At 49.3% G+C, this 24,869-nt stretch overlaps 1 protein-coding gene across 1 annotated transcript; it reads left to right on the forward strand.

Moving 5' to 3' along the window:
* The first annotated feature begins 23,458 nt into the window (after nucleotides 1–23,458).
* On the forward strand, nucleotides 23,459–24,367 carry ZNRF4 (zinc and ring finger 4). The gene has a single exon (XM_090028007.1). The coding sequence runs from the start codon at nucleotides 23,459–23,461 to the stop codon at nucleotides 24,365–24,367; it is 909 nt and encodes a 302-aa protein (XP_089884133.1).
* Nucleotides 24,368–24,869: the final 502 nt, after the last annotated feature.

Below are 24,869 nucleotides of genomic sequence, written 5' to 3' on the forward strand. Positions count from 1 at the left end.
CATCTTGCCAGAACAGTATCACTTCAAGCTGGGAGCTCCAACTTGCAGGAGCTCAGCATCATGCCTGAGAGCCTGCTGGGATGACAAAGGACCCGGGGGGGAGAGCTGAGCTGAGTGCAAGACCAAAAATGCAGCTGCTGTCCTTACCTCAACCCATCAAAATCTGTTTGCTCTGCTAGCTAACATCACCAGCCAAGTCAACGTGCCTGTGCAGGGAGTCAGGACGGATGCCACAAACCGAACGTTTATGCTACCACTTGCTAGAACAGAAAAAACCCCCATGTTCATCTACCACGAAAGGAGGAGGAAGGCTTTCTCTGTATTTCTACTGGAGGAAAATTTACTTACCAGGCTGCCTCTGGGCTCCAGAATCAATTGAATGTTTGAAAAGGGAACGAATATTTGGGCAGCACTGTTTGCTCTACAGCTCAAGGGGAGCTTAGACGCCATCAGTCAAGGAGGACATGGATCACATTGTGTTTGCCTTCTCCGTCCTCCTCCTCTGCAGCGGCAGGGCCAAAAATGCAGCTCACAAAATGTCTTCTGGGAATGCAAGTGATTGAGGCAGACCCAAAAAACCGACAGCCCCATTGGTCTGGGACAGAAGTTTCATTAAATGGGTCTGACCTGAATCCGCGGAGTCTGATACTACAGCCAACCAGGGTTATCTTAAACCAGTTTCAGCCATTTTGAAACCGATTTATGTGCACTGAGCTTCTGTCGTGTTGCAGGTTTAAACCTGTTTCTGATCCCTTCTGCGTAACTTCTGTCCCTAGCCATTAGCATCCCAGTTTAGGATCAGCACCAGAACAAGCCATGAAGTGCAGCGCAGACATCATTTAGTAACACAGGATCGGATCCAACGTTCACTGACGTCACGCATTTTTTGGGCTTTGGATCAGTGCACAAAGCACATGACTACCTTGGGCATATAGTCTCAGGCAGGGAAAATCCAAGCAAAGCTGAATCTCGCTGTCTGTCTCAGCAGAAGAATACCCCTCAAAGAACAAAAATCTGGTTAGGTGCCTCACAGGGAGCTGAAATCTTCTGATAGCCTGGCAGCAATTATGGGTGCTGTGTACCTTTGAAAATCTGGTTCATAGACCTTGCATTGAAAAGCCTTGGGAATAATGAGAGTTTCTGCCCCTCCTTTGTGCAGCACTTTGAGATCATTGCATGAAAAGTGCTGTATCGAGACTTATTATTATAATATAGGAAGGATCTGCCAGGCTTGATCAGACTTGAGGTTCATCTAGTCCGGTATCCTGTGTCCAACAGTGGGCAGCACCCAAGGCTTCAAAGGAAGTTGGTAGAAACACTGCTCTAGGAAGTCGGAGAGTAACTGGCTCAAAGGGAGAATTTCTTCCTGAACCTCCCATTACTCCAGGTTTGATTTATGCGCTGGAACAGGAGGATTTAGATTTCCTCTAAAATCCTTGCTTTCTTTTTCATCTTTGCTTCATAGCGCTGGATACTCTAATAACTCAATACCCCCCGCCCCAAAAAAGGGAAATCTTTGTGCTGTAGGCCGGCATAATACAGAGCAACAGAGAGGGGGACAGAGAGAGACGGGCAGATGTTCCTTTGCTTGACCTGCTTCAATATAAACTGAAAAGATGTGGAGTATTAGGTAGCCGAGCGCACACTTGGCACCCGACTCCGGGGTTCACACCGACGGCTCCCTCATTAGGATTCAGCAGCAGGGAGAAGCCAGGGAACAAACAACAAACCGCAGGGACATGAAAGAGGAGCAGATGAAAGGAGAGTAACAAGTGGAGGAAAAACATGTCTCAAGTCTTTGCGGCTGCTTCTGATTCCTCCCAAATTGGATCCTCCTCCCAGCCCACCCAAGCCAGCCCGCCTGACACGCTGGGGTGCGTCCTGCAGACAAACAGCTGTGGGTAGCATGCAGCTGTGCCTGCTTTGTACGCCACTGGTTTTCAGCGTCCTTGGGATCTTGCCAGGCACCAGCTGGATGCCTGCTATTTTCTACCTCGGGACTGGGGGAATCACTTATAGACACTGCGCAGAACTAAAGACACTGCTGGATGACGTGGGTCGCTGTAACAGCCGGATTTTTAGAGACGCTCGGCTGCCATTCACATGCCGTAGATATGGGGCAGAGCTGCAAAAGCCGAGTGCTCTGCCTGCCTGTGCGTCTACCAAGAACTGTACCTGTGGTAGGAGCTACAGCCGTCTCATTAAATAAAAATGCAATGGGGCGAGGGGGATAAAGCAGCATGCAGAAGTGAGTGCCTTGCCTGCGAACACCCAGTGTGAGTCCGTGGCAGAACTGGACCCCAGGAGCCCTGAGTCCTATCCATCAGGTCACACTCTTTAAACTTGTCTACAGAAATGTGCAGCCATGGAGGGCAAACATTTGCAAGCCTAAGCTCTCCTCTGATGTGTCAAAACCAAAACTCTTCTCCAATTCCCACCCCATAGGGGGAAAAAAGGGGGGGGTCCTGCATGGGAGCCAGTTGTCCCTGCTGCAAATCACAGAATCAAAGGGCTGGAAGGGGCCTGTAAGATCATCCATGGGCAGGAGCTCAACGCGATGCTTGTCCAGCCTCATCTATGAACACCTCCAGGGATGGCGACTGCACCACCTCTGCTGGGAGCGTGCTCCAGATTCTGGTGACCCTTACAGAGACAAAAGTTTTGTTCTTACAACCAGCCTGAATTTACCTTCTATCACCTTTTGCCCATTGGTCCTCACCCTTCTTTGAGGTACCTTCCTGAAGAGTTGCTCCCCTAGATCCTCATGCTCGCTTGTAGGCAGCTCTCAAGTCACCTCTGGTTGTATCCAGGCCAAGATTTAGGGAGATCCTGGGCAGCACAGGCAGGAGGAGAGCAGAGCACCAAGAAGAATACAGAAAGGTAAGTAGAGCATGTGGGGTACTTCCAGTAGACGTAGGGAAGTGTTAGTGCTGTTGTGCAAGACACAGGTGCATCCAGAAGCTGGAAATGCTGCGCATACCTGGCTGCCCACGTTCAAGAAAGGTCAATTCAAATCGGCACAGATACCGGGAAGTGCTATGAGGACAAGGGGAACAGACAGCCTGTCCTATGGAAAAAGGCTGAAACAGTGTGGCCTCTATGAAGTAAGCCTGCCGCTTACAGGTTATAAGGCTCTGATTTAGGCTACAAGGTGCAAATCTAGCCTTGCCTTCTGCCTGATTTCAGATGAACCCACCTAACTGCCTCTCTCTGTTTAATCTAGCAACAGGAATACTCTATAAATGCATGGAGGGGGAGAAAAGCCAGGGAGGGGAAAGAGCTATTTAAGGACAAATGCATATACATTGGCTATGAATCGATTTAAACCATTAGAGCAGCAAAGTTCGGTACCAGTCCCCAGTAGCAGCCACGGGGGCAAGAATGCGAACTCATTTGAGACGGAGCTTGGCAAGTTTACAAAAGGGATCGCACCTTCTCTGTTTCGGCTGCAGCGCTGTGACAACGCCTTGGGAAGCGGGAGGCTATGGCGCCAGCTCCAGTTGGGGAAAGAGCCATTTGCTCCTTGAATCCATGTGTTGAGTATAGAGCAGTCGGGGTGCACAGAAGAACGAGAAGTCAGCATGCAGTAAGGGTTGTTTTACAACCATAAAGCCCCATGGAAGGACCATTATCCCAGGGAAGATGACCTTCCTGGAAGAGATCTTTTAACTTGCATGGAAGAAGTGAGCAACCTTGCCAAGACTAACTCTGAGCATGGAAAATTGAACAGATCTCCAGCTGAACTAGACAATGGCATCAGCGAGTGCCTTGCTCAAGACAGGTGAAGCCGGAGCGTGGAGGACCACCCAGGAGGTTAGCGGCTTCCTTAAATGCCTGCTCACCCAGTTACTTCTGATAATGCCCCACATCGGATTAATTCAGTCCAGGGACTTGATCCAGCCCCCACTAACTTCAGTGGGGGTCGATTTGGGACCTCAGACAGAGCGACTCCTTCTCAGCCCTTGCTAGAACTGACTGCAAAGTCGTTTCATGGCAAATGCTTCAACACAGGATCCAAACATTTTTGTTAAAATTTCCATGGTATTTTTTTTAAACCAGAATTGTGTTTGAAATCAGTATTGAATACATTTTTTCCCCCCAACCTCCCGATGTGCAGACTCACTTTGTGTATAGCAAGTGTTCATCAAGGCAAGGTGTTATTGCTCAACGGTTATTGGGCAAAGTAGGACCGTGAATGTGAATTTTGAAGATTTTGACATTTTCTCCTTCCTCATGCCTCAGGACAGGAAGTCAAACTCCTAACACTGAGGGACATTTTGTTCCAATCATTTTGAAGCCCTTTTTTGTATAAATGAACTAAAATTCAGAAATGGAAAGCTGCTTTGAATCAAAAGTGATGTTGTGGGAGTTGGAAGGGCTGCTGCTTCTATTGATTGTAGCCACCTACACTTTTCCAGAGCTACAACCAGCCAAATATAAGACCCCCTTTGTATTGGGCTTTCCGCAGACATTATGTATAGAGAGGTAGTCATCAAGTCATAGAAAAGTAGAGCTGGAAGAGACCTAAAAAGGCATCTAACTCAACCTCTTGCCTGAAGCAGGATCATCCTTATCCAAACCACCCCCTACAACCATAATCTAAACTCTACATACGACCACCCTCAACCCCATCACACCATAGACCCAACACCCTAAACCTTGCACTAAGCATTTAAATGGACCAAGACACTGCTTGATGTTGGTTTGGACATAGGACTTGCAAGTTCAGACCATCTTGGGCCTGTCCCCTGGGCAGGATATGTCCCAGGAAAAGACTTTTTCACCTAGTCTATCAGCACTTCTGCTAGTGCTGCCTGCAAAGTGCAAATTCAGAATGAAACTGAAAAGTTCCATTTATTATAACGATGTGAAGAGGTTTGGCTCGCGTCCGGATCCTATGACAGGCAAATGTTTGTAAGGAGATGAAGGGAATCTAATTCTTCCAGAACTAGTACACCCACGCCCACTTTATTTATTGCACACACCCTCCCCAAACTCTGCTGTAAAGCAGATTATTCACCCACCCTCACACTCTCTGATCTTTATTGCTCCCCATACACTTACATAAATATATATATACTTGCCCTTATTATCCAGAAACCCACATGCACCTACGGCGTATCTGATGCATCTACACACCCACTCTCTGAATTTTATACTAGCTATTATCCAATATTCCTTTGGGTGCCCTTACTGGATAAGAAGTTTGGTATGCACACACACACACACGCACGCGCACTGCTGGTGAACATTACATTCTCGTACCACCTGCATGCATATGCACACACCAACCATTCATCATCCACTTTCCCAAAATACATCACACCCTCCTGAGCTCAATGTTGCCCTCTCTCTGCATGTGCAAACCCTTGTAGTCCCTAATTATACCACTTTGGTGGGAATACACATACAGACGTGCCACCAGTGTCTACTGTTGCACTGTGCCTGTGGGCAGAGCTGGCCTTAGGGAACATGGCACCCTGGGCAAACTTGTATTTTGGTGCCTCTTATCCCCCGCTCTATTTTGTGGGGCCCCCCCATATTTTTGTACCCCTCATCCTCCCTAGGTCAGTGCCACTGCTGCATGCAGAGGAAGGTGGGCAGGGGCACAGGGCTCAGTGCGGCAGAGAGGCGGTGGCATGGTGCGCCAGGCAGGCACGTGCTGCTGCGTGGGGGCAAGGAGTCAGCAGTGTGCCTTTGCTGCCAGGAAGGCTAACAGCGTCCTGGGCTACATTAGTAGAAGTGCTGCCAGCAGATCGAAGGCAGTGATTATGCTGCTCTGTTCAGCACTGGGGAGGCCACATCTGGAGTCCTGGGTCCAGATGTGGGCTCCCCCACTACAGAAGGGATGTGGACACATTGGAGAAAGTCCAGTGGAGGGCAATGAAAATGGTTTGGGGGCTGGGGCACATGACTTATGAGGACAGGCTGAGGGAACTGGGCTTATTTAGTCTAGAGAAAAGAAGATTGAGCGGAGCGCATGTGTCCGGTGTGCCCCTGACCACGGTGCTTCGGATGGTTGCCCATGTTGCCACCCTCTGCCTGTGGGCACACAAATCTTCCTGGTCTCCACTACTTCTCTTTCTGTCCCAGCCCGCACAAACACATACTATGCTGGTCTCTATTTTGCCTTCCCTACACACACTTAGGTACATGGGTCACTAGTGGCTGATTGCACGCACGGAGCCAACCTAAGCCACTCACCTGATGCCTCCCTTCCTAGTCCTGAGTCTCAGATGTCTTACCCACTGGTCCGAGAGGATTCTAGATGTTGGTCTGTGGGGTTGGCAGGCAGGGAGAGAGGAGGAAAGGTGCAGAGTACGGGAAAGAGAAGAGGGAAAAAAATGTTAAAAGAAAGTGGCGCTTGCTTTGGGGTTAACTGGATGATGAATTATGACAGGTGCACACTTGAGTGAGTCGTACTAGCAGAGCTCTCTTTTCTCTCTGCCCGCTGCAATGCCAGCATGGCTTCTCCATCACAGTGAATGCTGTTTCAAAGTTACTTAAGCGATAAATTATGTTATATGCTTAACGTCCCAGCCAATAACACCCACCCATGACTTGCTCATCCTCCACATTTATTTCCTCTTCACCCATGCATGGCTGGGAAAGCTGCTTCTTCTTGTTCACTTCATTAAAGGAAAGGAGGAGCCCTATCCATTCAACAATCCACTGAAAGGCTGTAGCTGATAATTAAAATAGCAGGGACCAGATCCTCAGCAGGTGTTGATTGGTGTAGCTCTGCCGTAGTCAAAGGAAGTGGTTTCCTCCAACTGGGGATTTATGAAGGAACTGATGAGGGAATCTGGAGTGAAAGCTGGCACAAGGCAGGAATTACAAGGGCGCTGCCAGAGATGCCAAAGGAGGGACAGGTACAGAGGCTAAGGCTGCGAGTGCACACACAATGCTCGTTCTGTGCGGGTCGGATCCTTGGTTATCTTGCACCAGTGCAATGGGAGTGTAAAACACTGCCTTGGACAATGTCCTCATTTTGCTCTGGCATAGACAACCCCATGCGGTACCAGGCAAAGCCTGTCTGCACAAGGAAGTCAGGATGCAGGCAAGTCAGGTCAGGTGTGAATTTACAGTGTGACAGCTACTGCGTGCCAACACCCCCGTGCACAATCAGAATCCATTTGTACAAAAAGACACTGACTCCACTTTCAATGTGCCCTTTGAGACACTGGGAGCCGGTGCAGAGTGGCCAGCACACTGCATACTCCCACCCTAGCTCACCGGGTGCTTGTTTCCGTGTGTGGACAACCCCTGGTACCCAACACCCCTGGGGAAAGCTGCAGAGGGTTCAGCTCCACAAACGCCATGTCTACACGAGACACCAACTCGTGCACAGTAGTGTTGCAGGGCACGGGCACGGAGCATGGTGTGACACTACTGGGCAGTAGTAACAAGCTACCACACAGTAGTAATGACAGCATCACCGCAAAGCCATTTGGGGACACTATGGTTACTGTACAGTCATTTAGTACTTGCAGACACATGTACTAAGTGTCTGTGCGGTAACAACTGCGCAGTCAGCATCTCGTGTAGACGTGGCTGACGGCTGCTAATCACAGGTGAAAAGAAAGCGCGCTGCCATGGGGCTTCATTCTGCTTTTAGGTACAAGAGTGTAAATCGGGGGGGGGGGGGGGGGGGGTCCCTGCACTGCAGCTGAGATCAGAAACACCGCTCTGCTGGGTCTGATCGAAATTCCCCCAAACGGCCCTCAGCTCCGCTTTGCTTTTTCCCCCTCTTTTACATCAAGCAGCTTTCTCGGTGAAACCAGCCAGCCCGCACAGCCTGACGCCCCTCCAGCAAGTCCTAGGATGGCTTCAGGCCCTGGCAGGGCCAGTCTCAGGGCTTTGGGGTGAGGGATGGAATATACTTTTCTAATCGTAAGCCACTGAATGAATCTTCTAGCTGGATGCACACAGGGACCAGCAGCATGGCTATTGTTACTGTGCTTCCCATTCACAAAAATCTCTGTCCCTTAACCTCTCTGCTGGTACAGAAGAATACCAGTAGGTTCGTGCACGTATACAGCAATGCAATAGTACGAATACTTCCGGATGCACTTCCAGGAGCTGCTGCACAGAGGGTGGGCGCAGGCAGCTTTCAGCTACAGTTGGGCCCTTCAGGCTTCTGGTCTGCTCCTGAGGCTGCAATGGACCCAAGCGCGAACCAAAGCAGGTCGTCCAATTTACACTAGTCTCCCAAGGGCTGCTCCGCTGTCCGATGGAGCAGTAACTCTGGCTGCAAGAAGCCTGCTTATTGCAAGCAGACTTATTGCTCCATCAGACACTTTCACCCCAGACTCTGCTCCCAGCCAAGGGGTTGCACAAAGGAGCTGAAACCAGGGGCAGCCTCCCTCTCTCAGATCCCAGTATCCCCCCAGGAAGCCTCTGGTCCCGATTCTCCTGCCCCTGTGTGCCTTGATTGATTGGGGTCCCTTGGGACTCTTCCTTGGATTCAGGAACATTTTTTGGAGCCTGGAGCGTTTCAAACTTTAAGCTTCTCAATGAACTGGCATTTTTCAATGAAATGCTGGCTCATCAGTAAAGTTCCTGAGCGACAATATGAGAAACCCAGCAAAAAGCACAGGGTGTGTCTACAGTACCAAATCTTCTTTATACCCCTTACAGTAAAGTCCTACCTCTTCTTCACTGCAGGGGATGCTGCAGGTCCCCTCAACAGCTACATGCAGCCAGCTGTGTGTCCAGACCTCATACGCCAGGTGCCCTTATCAGCAGCTGCACACAGAGTCAGCTGCAGCGTGTTCAAACCATGTACAATTACGTGCAATTGTTTCTCCATTGCAAAGAGAGGTATTATCAATGAAGCAGCAGTTATGGTCTCGCATTAGTGATCTTCAAAGACAGTCATGTGGCCGTTGTCCATTATGACCAGGGTAAATGAAGATGAATGAAGGCATTGACTAAGTGAGTTTTGACGCTCCATATGCCTCTATTCATATACTGCAGAGAGGCCTGGTTTCGGAGAAGCAGCAGAAGGGAACATTTCCACAGGGCAAATTGATAATGAAAGTGTCATTCTGAATCCCAAAAAGGAGTAAGTTTAGATATGGATACAGAAGCCAGGTCACCCGAGATTTGGATGAAGATAGGAAACATCAATATACAGGACTCAGGCTATATTAAATCAAGCGGTAATAATGACTGGCATTTGTCATCCAGTAACTATTTGCTATTAGTCTCCTCCCCGGGACTTCAAAGCACTTTATATAGCCAAAGCCTGAGTAACTCTCCTGCCAGCCTAGAAACAGTGGGGAAACCGAGGAAGAAAGAGGGGCCAAGCCCAAATTTTCAAATGCGATTTTGGCTCCTCCAACTTGAGACAGATAGGACCCGGCTTCCAGCCCGGCACTGAGCGCCCACAGCTCCCACTGACTTCAACTGGAGTTGTGGGCGCTCGGCACTCGAGAAATCGGTCCCTTAGTATCTGGAGTCAGCACGATAATGTCTGTGGTTGTGAGAGCCCACCTGCCCTTCCCCTGCTGCCTCCCCCTCCGATATTCCTGCCAGGCCAGGGTCTCCCCTCTTCTCTGGCTTTTCCCCTTCTGGGGGAAAAAAAAGGGGACCCCATTACAGCGGGCACTTTGGAAATCATGCCCTACACAACGTTTCAAGGTCATGCAGCAAGTCAATGAGAAGAGGACCCAGGAGTCCTGACTGTGGTCCCCCTTGGGTCTAATCAACCCTGCCTTGCGTAACCGTTTGAACAATTGGCTTCTTTCGCAGAGTGACTTATAGATGCTATTCTAAGGAGAGCCAGTCAATATATTTGTTTTCCTTTTGATATACAGCCACGATAGGAAGCCACGCATGAAGTTTATTAAACCTGGATAATTTTCTATCAGTTCTGCAAACTATTGATTCTATGCATATAGTTATCTGGCTCAATTTCAACCCCTACCAAAAAATCATTTGAAAACAGAAAAAGCATATAATTCCTCAGAAACATGGCTAATGTGGGATGTAAAACGTCACCGCATGGATGCACTAGCAGAACTCCTCGGATCAATTGGCCAAAGACAAGTGTGTTATTTAGGAGTCATTTGCAAGCAGGCAAATTAAAGCAGGATTTTTTTTTAAAGATAAAACAGCTTGACAATGGATGTTAAGCATCTGAATGACTTTTTTTTTTTTAGTGCATCTAGGGCCAGCTGATGCCCTAGATGGATGTGCAAAGGGAGGGAGGACAAAAGGGGTTTCCTTTCTCATCTGTGCCCCCTGTACAGAAAAATTAAAGAGGGGAGAAGAGAGTATCAAGAGCAAAGCTGGCTGGATGCAAACCACTTCGTTGTGGTTGGGATCTTGAGGAGATATGGGACCAGTCCAACTCCGCAGCGTCTCTGAACTCAGGGCCAGTCAGGCACGATCAATCCCCAAATACCAGCATGTAGAATAATGAAAAGATGAACCCAAATGAAACCCTGAACCTTGGGGAAATCTGGGTCTGGATTGTGACTCACGTCCCCCTGTAGAAACCGCTTCTTTGTAAAGTGGGCTCAGGACTCACCACTTTGAGTCCATCCTAAACTCACACAAGGATTCAAAGGATTTTCCCTGCAAGGGAGCAGGGGGATGGACCTCCCCACCGCCCCGGCACGGAGCCTGTGTCAGAGACATCCAACAGCTTGTTGTCCCCAGTGCTACTGGCTCTAGGACAAACAGCAGATGCCTTCCCGCACAAGGCAAATCTGTCTTGGCCACATCCCTGTTATGCACTATTGCACCAAGGAGATCCTTCACAGAGATTTGCTCAGAGGTGTCTCTCTCTCTCTCTATCTATCTATATATATATATATATACATATATATATATATAGATAGATAGAGAGAGAGAGAGAGAGAGCGCGAGCGAGCGATCAGGCTGGTGTCCTCTTCTGGGAGAGCTCTGCTACTTTCCAGCAGCTATCTAGGATGCTCACTCAATTCCCACTTTTGAAACCTAAATAAGTGGCCAGATTTGCAAGAGTCCGACGCACTGGCTGCACGTTGGGGGTACTGTAACGCTACTCTCAGTGGTGCCAGGAGAGAGCTATACCGCAGGCTAAAGACTTGATGCCAACATCCCCAAGCCAACTTTGACTTAGTTTAGGTACTATTTAGCAGTGCAACCCCAGGCTTCAGGGCAGGCTGCACAAGGATGCCTGGGACCCTGTGTGAAGGCGCAGAGCCTGAAGCCCACACTGCTTTGGCGAGACCCCAAACTACCTCATTTAAAGCTTGCTTGGTTACATTTACATGACCTGCTACCACCCCTTTGGAAAGTGGTGCAGACACACCTAATGAGACCAGGAACAAGGCAACAGTGAATCCAGGCCAGCATTTGGAAAGGCACCCACCCACTGCCCTAGCACTACCCCATGCACACCTGCTCCGTGGACTTTGCCTACCCAAGCGTTTGCTTTACACAAATGTGGGTGGCATTAAGATACCGCTACATTTTGCAGATGCTCCTCTAGACTGGACTGCAATGCAGTTCAAAAACCCAACAGCTTGGTCCAACTTCCTCCTTTGCTTTTAAAACCAAAGCCACCGCGTTGCTTTCTCGGCACATTTGCATTGTAAACCAGAGAAGCTATTCCTTTCTTCCTTCTTTTTTTTTTTTTTTAAATCTTTAAATCTTCGTGCTTAACTGATACTCGGTACAAACAAACCATTATCGTGCCCGTATTGTGATGGGAACGGCAATACATGTAAAGATGCTTATCTGAAATAATAGGGCAACATGCTTTGCTGCATCAGTATCATGGTGCCTACACTTGGATTAGCACGTCGGTATGGCTTTGATAGACTTCCTTCGGTTGAAGTTTAATCTGCTGGTTCTCCTCCGCCGTGGGCTGCTTGAGACCAGCTGCGCAACATCATTGTACAAGACAGAGCATATGCATGAGTAAACAAATTAAGGCTATCTCCGAAACAACAGGCATGTGGCTTCCTGGAAGAGCTGCAAAGAGAAACTTAATCAACAGCAACGGGTGAAATGGTAAAGGGGAGGAGACGGACCTCCGGCTAATGAAGGTGATATTTTCTGATTGCAAACACTTGCCTGCAGGACTCGAGCAGGGAATCAACGGGGTCAGCTTTGCAGGGTAATGAAGCAGCGTCGCACATTGTGCCTGAGGAAATCGAACCAGGACTAGGTTTGGTTTACGGGTCTGCTCCAGTAAAAGGCCTCGTCTTCGCTTACAGAAAGGTTGGGGTCCGACCCCCGGTCGCGAACGTGGTAAAAACCCGGAGCGCACCAGGCACTCGGAGGTGTTCTTCCCTATTGCTAACATAAAATACGGCCACAAAGGCCTTGTCCACTCAGGGACTGAACTATATATTAGGGAGCCACCACTTGGGGCTTGTTTGCATTCAGAGGCTGTGTCCAGATGAGCATGGCTGTGCGGCATGTGGCACCGCAGGCCTGTCTGCGCACATTCAGCTGTTCTCTGTATTGCAAGGGAGCAATGCAGGGGGGTGGACTGCTGGATATCCAGGGGTCAAAAAAACCCATGCAAAAAAACAAAAAGTGGGCCAGTGCATGCAGGGGCAGCTCTGGCTGTCGGCAAGGCTCCGAGCAGCAGGATCGTCGCTGCTGCAGCTGCAGGAAGCCCCCAGGTAAGGCTGTGGGGGCCGGCCCGGGGCTGGCCCCAGCTGGGTAACCTGCCACGTGCCAGAGAGCGTGTGGCGCAGGCGTTCCCTGGGCACAAGGCGTCCGGCTGCTAGCTGCCCCCAGGGAATCAAATGTCCACCGTCACATGGATGTGGCAAGATGGTGCAAATACTCGTTCATTAATGCTCTTTTGGCTCCTGTGCGTTAAGTTTAGCATCTCTAATGTGAGGTACTAACTAAATGCGCACTAGGCTGCCCTAATGCACGGCTGCAAAAGTGCACACTTTTCTAGTGATACTTAATGAACAGTAGCCTAATTTTACAGCATGTTAGCATATTAGCAGGGGTTTTCCCATGATGCTCCAATGCACAGCAGGGTAGGCTACTGCACATTAAAACGCACATGTAGACGCAACCAGAAAGTTGTCGCATTTGGCTTATAGTAGTTTAAAAACCCAGTTTCATGACATCTCTGCAAACTCCTGCAGGGACACTTTTGTTTCAGCCAAAAGCTGCCTGACATTGGCTCAGCTTGCACCCCTGAGTTGAGGCTTGTCTACAGGTAAAAGGGAACCAAGATTAAAAAGTTGTGCTCCTTGACACTTTCACCATTACAGAGCTGATTGCATCCCTGCCCTGCTTTGGGTGTCTCCCTGTAAGGTAGTCTGCCTTGTGTCCCTATCTGAATCTCAGGGTGCATCGTCATGAATCGTCTGACGGGATATACTACCCAGGATTAAACCACAACCATGCCGGTCCCATTGCATTTCAGCTACTTGCCCTTCTTTAGGAACTTGTGACCAGACATTAACCCACGGCCTTCTTAAAGTATTTTCTTCCGTTACTGAGTAGTTGAAACGGAACTGATGGGAAGAAAATAATTTTTTAAACAACAAGCAGCCCACGGGCATATTTGATCTGATTTAATCTTTCTCTTCGGAGCATCTTTTTTTCCCCTCTTCTGTTTGAGGAACTGATCAGAATCAATTTATATTCTTGGAGAAATTCTGTCTGTGTGCCTGTCCTAGTCTGAGCCACCTTGTTCAAACTGGTTTGGGGAATGTCTCCAGAAGCCTGGTTTCCCACGTAGTGCATCTACACCGATGCAACGGAAATGGGTAAAGCCAGATTGTAAAAAAGTAATAGAAGGGGGGACGCCCACCCTGGCGATCTTCAAAAAATGTCTTGACACCCAACTTGCTGGGATCGTTTGATCCCGGTGGTCTTTCCTGCCTGGGGAGGGGCAAGTGCCCCATGCACAGGGAGGGGCTGGACCCGATGATCCCCCTTCCAGCCCCTAGCAACCATGAAACGATGAACTTCAATGGATTTTGTTATTTTGGTTCCATTTGTGAGCAGAGCAGGCCTTATTTAAAGGTACAAGCTCCTCAACCAATAGGTAGGAGGTTGAAATGGATAAAGGCGTATCCATGCGCAAACCTGCACTGCCTTAACTAAATTAGTGAAACTGGAACAACTTTGTAGGCCAGAACCCGAGTCTTGTGTGTCAATACAAGACTAATGTTGAGCCATTAGAGGGGTCGGGTGCTATACAGCTATAAAATCAGGATTTTTGCAACTGAGTAATCCTGATCCAACCAGTCCTAGCTAGGTATGAGGATGGTGAGTATCCTCTTGGGTCCAGAGAGAACAAAGGCAGAAGGGGCTATTGATGGAAAGCCTTAGAAATGGTCCAGGAAGCATAGGAATCACTATAGCAGTCTGCCTTCAACACTGTCCCAAGTAAGATGCTGGAAAGGACTGCACCACCGTGTTTAATCATGCAACATCCCCCTCGTTTAGAGGAAGTCTCCTCTCATACCCAAGGAGCCAATGGTTGCACTATTATATTTTTAAAGCCTGCATAATGTAATAGTAGATCCTTTTGTCACCATTTTCCAAGTGAGGTGCTAGGAGGCTGAGTGACTTGTTCAAGGTTGCTCAGTGAGTCAGTGGCAGATTGAGAAGCCGAATGGAAGGACTGTGCTCTATTCATAATACAGCAGCAAAGAGAAGCGGGTGGAAAAATGACTCAGTTGAGGTTTAGTTGGCAGTCTGGCAGAGTCAATGCAATGCATTAATTATGTTCATATGACTCCCAAGGGTCTTCTTACTGCCCAATTGCACCATTCATGACAAAGCATCCCAGTGAAGGTGACAGAGTTAAACGTATGTTCGTTCCAGGGCATTCACATAGCTTGAGATAGATTGCAAACTAAATATATTAACAGCAGCAGAGGAAGCATATACTGACATCACAAGGCTCACTATGAGCAAGGTGACATCGGGACCCTGCAAGAAGCTGCAGAGAAAGTTGTGATGAGAAATTTTACTTACCTCTGGCCTGGATCCAGAAGTAGCCTAGCAGTAGTGCTCAGCGGTGTCCCAGCACCACCCCAACAACATCCAGGGAGCAGGATGATATAAGTGCCTTTGTCAGAATGACAAACCCTTCTTACCATGTCGATCTACTGCCCAATGTCTTCCACCTCATCATCATCATCATAATGTGCAAGTCTTCATTTTGCACGAGGCCAGTGCCTTGCTGATTGTGAAAGACTCCAACTGGCACCAAAGACGCGGTCGCACTAACAGAGGACCATGATGAAGGCAGAATTGCTGGATGTAGCTGTGGCACATATTTGCAAGCTTTGCTATGATCTCATAGCCCCTTGGGTCATTTCCCAGGAAAGGAGATCCAAGACATACAAGCTGCACTTTAAACTCCACAGTGACAAAGCAGGAGATGGACAAATGAAGACTGAAGAACAGCAGATGGTAACTACGTGAGAAGGAGTTTGGAGCAGATGCTGGAGATCTTTATTCACGTAGCTATCCTATGCTGATCTGTGTCTTGTCTAAAGGCGGTTGTGGCTTTGGAAGGTTTTATGGGAAAGATCAAGATCAGGGACTGCTCTGGCTGTCCAAGAGGCACCACCTAGGTTGTCTGATACCTTTTCAGGCCTGAATGGTGGCAAGATTGGGACTGGTTTAATCATTATCCTCCAATCCTTGCCTCAGGGATCCATCACTCTGTAAGCCAACCTGATAGTGCCCCATGCTAGGGGCTGCCCCACGTTACTGCCTTTTTCGTCATCTCCTTCCCACCTTTGCTTGGTCCCTCTCTGCTCTTATGCTGTCTCTTTTTCTTCAGTGGTCTAATTTCAAGCTCTATACTTCTTCCGCAGTGCAGCAGAGATTTCCAGTGACAGAGATCTGGTATGACCACGTCTATCCGTTCAGAGCTAGAGATCCTGGCTCATTTTGTGCTGCCAGAAGCCACAGGGAGCCGCCTGCTCCATTTCTGCAAGATCTGGGAGGCTGGCAGGGCTGTAATGCGTACTGCTGTATTTCCCCAGCCCCTGCCAGTTTCCAAGACAAATCAACACTGGGGGATGAGCATGGCAGTTCCAAGAGCTCAGGGAATAGCCTGACACAACACGCGTGCAAGCCAAGAATGCTCTGCCTTTTGCCTTTTAAATATTGATATGATGACTTGTTGGCTGTTATATCCTTCCTGGGAGCAAGAGACCAAAAAGGGACTGTGCCGCATACCTCCTTGGGCATTAGGTGGTTGCACGCTCGGCTTCGGCATCACAACGGATTCCACGCAGCCGCATGGAGCTGGGCCCCGAAGTCCAGTTGTAAGCTGCAAGCTGCTTCTCTCCTGTCTGGGTCCAACACATGTCTATACATTTAAGCAACATCATCCTCATTCACAGCTCCAGCTCCCGGTAGAAATTTGCAAGCTCAGTGAAATGACAGAAGCACCAACTCCTTCGCTGAAAAGGAAGGGGCTTCTCTAAGACCTCCTGGGATAGCTAGACAGCCATGTGCCACAGCGATTCCCTCGCTCCTCAAGGCCTGAGCGATGGACAGTTGACCTCCGCTTTGTGTAGCCGGTAGAGGTCCATACTGGATGAGACCTTTGGATCGTGAAGCAGGACTTGCATTGCTCCAGCTAGGAGCAGTAGCACTCCATCAGATACAACTGGCTGTGGCAACCTTGGGCTCAGAGCATCACTGCACATTTGAATCACAAAATACCCCCCAGCAGCTGCTCTGTTAGATCTGAAGTCGGGCCAGAGCCACAAGATGCAGACCTGCATCCTGATTTCTGTGGATGCTGAAGTCTGGCATGCTCCTATCCAGTCTTTGCCTGGCAGGACCCCGACTCATCCAGACGCCCAATGTGCTTAAAATGAAGCGTGCAAGTAGAGCAAAAGGGGCTATGCACGTACTTAAGAGTTCAGCACGTGCCTAAGCCCCTTGCAGCGGCATCTGGGCTCTGGCAAGGCTAGTTTTTGATTCCAGCTCATGCTGCCTACCTCACTCTCATTCCCTGCGCCTGATGATGATTTCCCCCCCCCCAGATCTAGGCTTTCACTCTGGTCTCCTCTCTCTTTAGAATTGGATTGGGTTAGCTAAACTCCTTTCGTAAAGCAGCGATTCCATTTTCCTCCAGTCTTAAGCAGCTTCAATCCATCTTACTGCATTACAGGATCTGCGTTGATTGTTCTACTGTAGTGAGTAATAACAACTTGTACTTTCCAGATTACCCCAGGGAACTGGATTCGCAGCTTAGCTGTACCACATATTGCGGAGGGCAGACGCACACCAGGGTAACTTGATTTGTCACCAGAACAAAGCAGAGAGCAGAGAGAGGCAGAGAGAGATGGGGCTGCAGGAACAAAAGGATTTTAAGGAGGAGATGAGGAGTGTTGGCATCCCAGGGAGGGAGCTTCAGTGGCAGAGAAGGAAGAAAGGGACAGGACTTTGGCTAGGAGCAAAGAGGACTAGAAAAAGCAACGGGAGATCATTCCAGGGCCTGCTGCGGGGGACACCCAACTTCAGGAGGAGTGCTGCGAGCCCATGCGGGGAGACGTGGAGAAATGGCACAGCAGGAGGAGGTCCAGTTGGGAAGGAGGGGAGAGAGGAGGAGAAACACAAGATTCACAAGCAGAAGCTCATACTTCCACACAGACGACGGTTTCCTGCTGATCAGTAAAATCAGGGGCAGACTGGAAGCCCTTCTTGCGGGATGGAAAAAAAAAAGGATGCAGGGAAGCAGTTAGCGTGATGGACTGGGGTGAAGCTGAACGGAAGAGCACGCAGGAAAACAAGCCACGGGCTAGAGCAACAGACTAAAGCAGCCGAAGCTTTATTCCGCGTCTGAACTCTTAAGATCTCTTCTGCATAAGTTATCCCGTTCAAAATGCAGGCACCGAGATAAGCCGTGCAAAGAGGAATACTGTTAGTTCGGGGGTTTCTGGATGGCAGAACCCTGCTGTTCCCTTCCCATCTCTGCCACTGGTGCATTGTTGAATCACGGGCATGCCACTTCCCCTCCCCGTGCCTCAGCCCGCGACACAAGGAAGCTCCGTATCAGCCTTCCTAACGTGCCCTGAGAAACGTGGCCTCAAAATGCAAGGAGGAGATTTTACAAGTGCAATAAAGAAAGAAGCCTCGGCAGGTGGCACCTTCTGGCAGCACAGAGACCGGAGCCTGTTTCCAGAGGTGCAAGCAAAATCCCAGTCGACTTCTGCAGCGCTGCAGCTGGCTTTAGCTTGAGGGCTACTTTCCTTAGAACAACACTGTTGTTGTACGCTCTGCAGATTAGCGGTGCACTTCGGCAGGTCCAGAAGTGATTGCCGCGTAATCGGCTGCCTGCTTTAGAGATAAGACGGTCACGTATGTCCTCGGTAATAACATGGGGGGAGGGGACTGCCCGCAAATAAGGGAAATGCAGGAGAGAGATCTGGACGGAGACCATCCCCAGGTTTGCACACGGTAAGTGGGCTAGGAAGGGGAAGCGCAATGGGGCTGATGGAGGCAGAAGGCACGGCGGTGCTCAGGTCAGTCTGCTGCCTTTCTCCAAGCCTGAATCTGCTTTCCCTTACCAGGATAACTCCAATGGTTTCAGTGGAGTTAATCCGGAGTGACACCTATTTGAGGGCCTTGGTACACCTTATGCTGTGAGCTGCACAACTGTCGATCGGTGTTAGTGTTAGCTTGGAGTTTGGAGCAGTTAGTCTAGAAACCTTCTCCGACTGTCCCGCACCTGCGCAGCCGCGACTTGCCACCAGCGGCCTGGTGAGCGAGGCCAAGACTAGGAGCTGGAGCTGCCGCTGGAGGGCTGGTGAGCCAGGACCCGCTTCTATCCCTCCGCTATCCTGGGATACTGGAGGACTTCAACTTGGGCGGCACATCTTAATGCAACCAGAGCTGGATAGTGCAGACCAGAGACAATCCTGCCCTGGAGTGGCATAATTTTGAGCTGCAAAACAAGCATTTAAAACCACTTCATGGTGTTAACGTGCAGACAGTCCAGCAGTTAAGAGCTCCAGGACCCGCCGCGAATGACTGTGCAACACATAGGAATCAGTCTCTAGCCCTCCCTTCCGTTCACAGATACTGCACAAAAAGCAAGATCCTTAGCTGGTGGCAAACAACTTGGCTCCACCAGAGTCTATCTAGCCACCATGAGTTATTCGAAACCAACCCAGGACCAAGCCCAGAATTTTTTCCTACTACTGTGAATTTAGGCAGGGATGTCCAAATGAGGTTCTCCGTATCAGCCTTCCTAACGTGCCCTGAGAAACGTGGCCTCAAAATGCAAGGAGGAGATTTTACAAGGATGTGGGAGAGAGGAGTAGATGCTCCCTCCTACCCTGAAATCCATGAATCTCTATCCAAGTCTCATGTGCACTGAGGTCTTACAGGCAGTTGCTTTTAGGGAGAGAAACGGAGGAGGCAGGTACTGGACCGAGGCAATCCAGATGGCCGTATCGTCCCGACCGCAGCTGCAATCCAGCAGAAGTGTGGATCCCGGTGCGCAGTCCCATTTCCAGCCAGCACTTAGCCCTGCAAAAGCATCTTTCCTAGGGTCATAAGACCGATGCTTCTCCGGCTGTGTCCAGTGCTTCCTTAGTGCCCTCTTTGTCTCCTGCGGCGCCTCTGCCTGCACAGAGCTCCAACAAAAAGTACCCACCAAAGCCAGCGTTTTGGGGTGGTGTTTCCTATTGTTCCAGCTCTCAAAGAGCTTGATGGTTTGAATGAAGGGCAGTTAGTACACTCACGACCTTTCAAAGTTTAACTCACTCTCTGTCTTGCAACAATACTGGTGGGGTGCATGTCACCACCCAGGCAGAGCTTCTGTAGGACTGGGGGAATAATTAGTCATCACTCACATGCCTATTAAGAAACAACGAATTGTGCACGTTATTATTTGCAATGGTTTTCACCAGTGGGTTACCAGCTGGCTCAGAAAAGCTCCCCCCACAGCAAATCATTGTAATACTAAAAACCCCAGTAAAACGTTGCATTTTATCCTGAAAAAAGACATCGGCCTCAAGCCAAATGAGAGCCACAAGTCCTTTCATTCTGCACCGAGCGTTGGCTATTGCTTGAAACAATACGGGCAGTGAATTCGGGTCCACAACAGCCAGAAGTGAGGAGCAGGGCAGCCCTCAGAGAGCCAGGAAAATATCATGCATTTAGCTTGCCCCCACTCATCCTGTGGCACTAGGTTTACGAGCATGGCATGACCCCAGAGAAGCGGCATGATCCAACATGCAGAGCTACACCGAGCTACAAGGGAAGAGGTCTAGTCTTCATTTTGCTGAGAGGTCTTGGGCGAAGCACTACTTCTGCTTCCAACCTGTGCCTGCTTAGACGCCAAGCTAATCGGGGCGGGTGCCATCTCTTGCGATGTGCGCATGCAGCTCCTAACGCACTGGGGACGCTAGATGCTACCGCAGCGTAAATAATAAAGGACAAACCGACCCATTAGTAAGGAACTCACATCACACACCTGGCGGGGCTGCTCCTCAGACTGCAAGCGCCTCTGAATAAAACATCCACATTTATTTCTCTGTTGAAACAATTCGAATCAATGCTGGGTTTGAGATTAGAAATACTGTCTTTGCTGGAGTTACAGCAACGCTGCAAGTCAGTCCCCCGGAGGTCTCCATTCCCCATGGACTCTTCCTAGCAGGATCAATCCCTTCAATACGGGCTGGGTGTTGCTAGTGTGCAAATCCAAAGTAACTCCATTAGCTTCACTAGAAGTCCCTCCAGATTTCTGCAGTCCCAAGTAAATGCAGGATTTAGTTGTGTACCTCTGGGCTCCAGCTGGCACGTGAGCACTGGCACTCTGGTAGTGCAAATGGAAGTGGTCAGTCCCTAGCACCAAATGGTCCTTTTCTTCTTCAACCTTGGATCTTTGTTCAAGTGGCAATATGGGACCTTTTCCCTGTAATTGCTCTGCTCTCTCATATAACTGCCGTCTCCCATGTGTGGCTTGTTGACATTTAAATAAATCGCAATTACATCGAGGAAGTAGATTGCGTGGACCCCAGAGGAAACGCAGAAAAGACACATCCAGAAACATCTGCAACATATTTAGTGCACATGACTGTTGCTGGTGTAGGGCAACGGGGGGCGGGATTCAGTTCATCCTAAATGCCGAGTGTAACAAAACAGCCGGCGGCTAGGGTGGCTTTTGGAACAATGAGCGGCGTAGGACCAACCACCCCACGGACGTCAATCGGCTTCACGCAGCAGGAAACAAAGCCCACCCTGCACTGCGACGGGGAAAGGGAAATCGGGGAAGAAGTATTATCAGCTAAAGCAATGGCAGGCCTGGCACTTCCTTCCACGTCCACGTTGCTGCTGCCCCATCTCTGGTTCGCTCTTTCTCCCATTCCTCCTAGGGGTTCAAGGGGGTGAGGTACCCACCTCCCACTGCATTTCATTGGGATTCAGATGCCTTAAGCTCCACCAGCCAGCTCAGCCCCCAAGTCCCTTTCCTCTCTCCCCAAGGCCTCTGCTTCTCCATTCTGTCGCACACCCATCTCTTTCTCGCCAGGGCTCCTTTGATCTCAGCCTTGCCTTTTCCTTTGCAAATCCATGCTCTTTCATCCATTTCCTCTAAACAGCACCTCTTTCTGCTCCCAGACCTTCTCATCAGTTATAGTCCATGCCCACTAGACCTTTTGCTCCAGCTCTTTCTGCTAATGGCAATGATGACCAACCTCCAACCTGTTGAATCAGCCTGTCTGCAGGAGTTGCTGCTATTGATGCTGTCACAGAAATGGAACTTAGTAAGCCTTGCAGCCCAGAATATCTATATCTATAGGTATAGAAATACAGCTAGATATAGATATAGATCTATATAGCTATATATTAGAGACCAGTTCTGCATAAGAAAGAGTGCGATCCGGGGTGAGGACACAGGCTCGGGGCCCTGGAGATGCAGGTTCTGCTCTACCTCTGCCACTGACTTGCTCTGCACCCGTGGGCAAGTCATTTAAGTTCTGCTTCTTCTCCAGGCCTTGGTCTATGCTGGATCCAAGCATTATTCAGACGCTAACTGCTTCTCATTTTATGCCTGCATCGGCTGTGACTTCATTCAGGGCCTCTGTGCATTGCTGTCAAGTCATAAATAATGGCACCTTTGACAGACAAATCTTCTCATGGACCTAATTCCAGCTCTGACATGCACACCTTCCTGGTAGCAACTCTAGTGCTTGGATACATAACCCTTTCCCATGTAGGACCATGCTATGGAAACCAAAGTAAAACTGAACTCCTTCAAATGTGATGGTTGCATCTGACTGTTGAGTGTCTGCTGTGTATTTTCCTCCTTGGCTGCAGGATTACATTAGGAATGCATCTCCCCTGATCTTTCCAGACCCCTCTGCCTTGGCTGTCACTCCAGGTTCAAAGTCCCCTGTAGATCTGTTCACAGACACACTAGAGAGCCCGAGTGGTAGCTGTTCAAAACGGTCTCTTACACTAATGGTTGCCTGTATAAGCCTCCAGCACCAAGAGGTCCCTGACATGGACCGAAGCCTCAACGTGCATTAACATAAGATGACATTAATATACATCGACAATGTTGGCATCAGTGCCCCAGCCATGGTAACAACTTGTCAGAAGATTCACAAAATTGCGAAGTTCATAGAAAATATGAAGGGACTGTCACATTTGGGAATAAACTGCATGGGTCTGGAGGCCTACCTAGTCCTTGGAAACTTCACACAAGGAGATCTGGGTGTCTGCGTGCTCATTGCTGAGCCTTTGGACGTGACCATCTCTCTCTCTCTTGCCTTCGAGCAAGTCCTGGTTCTAGCTACTTCCTGATATTTTCTAAACCAGCGGTTTTCTACCCGTGTCCAAGGACCCCGGGGGATCCATACACTATGTCTAAGGGGCCCACAAAAGATGACTATGATCAATCAAAAGTATGCAAATACCCACACTTACAATTCAAAGGGGTCTGCACCACCATCTGAAAATTTTTAGGGGGTCTACGAATGATTAAAGGTGGAAAACCACTGGTTTAGAGCTGAGGATCGCAGACCTGCTACTGGTTTCTGAGCTGATCAGTCCATTCTTCCCCTCTCACTGGTTCTTTTCTTCTTCCACTTCCAAAGGTCCCTCTTGTCTCTTCCTTCCTTTCCTCCCTCCCTCTCTCCTACGAGCGCTGGGATCGCATCCTGGGGATGCCACTCTTTTGGGCCCAAAAGCTTGCTAAGAAGAATTTTTCCAACTATTTGAGTTGGTCTTAAATGTAATCAGTGAGTGATGTCACAAAGACCTGGGTGACTGCATGACGCTAGTGAGAAACCTGGGAACCATCAGACTGGAGCATGTAGTGAAAGAAGCAGCTGGGAGTACCTCTAAAGAAAGGGACTGGGATGCAACATCCCGTCCTGCCCTGCTGTTACTGCCTGGAAAGGATGAATTGAGCTGTCTGCATTGATTCCTCTCAAGCCAACTCTTCTGATTAGATAGGACACACCTAGAGAAATCCCCCCTTGCCCTCGCAATGTGGCTTCTGCAAAAGACTCCTCTCTCCGTGGTCATTCTCCTCCTGCTCATAGACATGGCCGTGGCGGAAATCTTCGTGTACGTGGTCTACCGCTACAACTCCACCTGCAAAGATTTCGGAGCGCTCTCTGCATGCCTCGGGTCACCGCTGCCAAGAGAGGGACTCAGGGGCTACCTGATGGAGGCAGTGCCTGCAAATGCATGCCACCCTATCGGGGGCCCGCCACCATCCGCCAACTCCTCCAGGGCCTTCATTGCGCTCATCCGTCGCTACGACTGCCCCTTCGGTGTTAAGATCCTTCATGCTCAGAAAGCCGGCTATCGAGCTGCTATCATACATAATGTGGACTCAGAGAAGCTGGTGACTATGGTAACTAATGTTGAAGAAATCCGGCGGCAGATTGGGATTCCTTCTGTCTTTACTGGGGAATCAGCCGCCAAGCTGCTAAAACGCGTTCTGGGTTCAGAAAAAGTTGCTCGTGTCACGCTGGTGGTACCTGAATATTATCGAAACCCCTGCTGGAGCAATAACAGGTTCTCCATCTGGGACACTGCTCAGTACTACTGGGATCTCCAGTTTGGCTATTGCTCCAAACACACGCTCTTGCTTTTCCTCCGGGAGTTTTGCCTGGTGCTCGCTGTGATCATCAGCACCCTGGTCATCGTGGCATGCATGAGATGGTGTAGAAAGAACCGGGAGATAAAAGTGCATCAGTTCAAGAGTGGAGAGAAGTATGATCCGTGTGTGATCTGCATGGCAGAGTACGAAGAAGGAGACCGGATGAAGATCCTCCCTTGTTCTCACGCCTATCACGGCACCTGCATTGACACGTGGCTTCTCACGCAGCGACAAAATAAGACCTGTCCAATATGCAAACAGCTGGTGACTTATAATGTAGGGATTTGACTTGGAAGCAGCAATGGGACCTGAGAACAGCAATGAGGAACAAGATGTCAGAGGCAACGAAGACAGGAAGAGGACGGCTGAGATCAAAACAAAAGTGAGACCTACACAGTTGTGCCCAAAGCAAAGCGAGTCTAACTTTTCCGTTTCGCCTCTTGCACTAGACTCACTTGGTGGGAACTATTTACCACTTTCGAAAGCCTCAGACTGTCTCACTGAAAGTGTAAAACTTTTTAGACAAGGGAAATAAAACCGATTTGAAGTCACATCTGCTGGAAGTCTCTGGCATGCACACCCACGTGCGCACACTGTCCACTGACATTGTACCACTTCTTTCCGGGAGGAAAATATATGCAGTGAAATTGGTCTCAAGCAGAGCCCATGGGGTTAGAAGCAATCAGCTGCCTAGCACCGAGTCTTGAGCTACCAGTCCAACAAACCTGTACTGTAAAACCTTGAGGGTACTTTAAGGTGAATGATTAATTAAACAAGGGGTTGCCTGCTC

This window comes from Crocodylus siamensis, chromosome 14, assembly GCF_052110815.1.
Source record: "Crocodylus siamensis isolate JL-2025a chromosome 14, ASM5211081v1, whole genome shotgun sequence".
NCBI classification, from domain to species: Eukaryota; Metazoa; Chordata; order Crocodylia; family Crocodylidae; genus Crocodylus; species Crocodylus siamensis.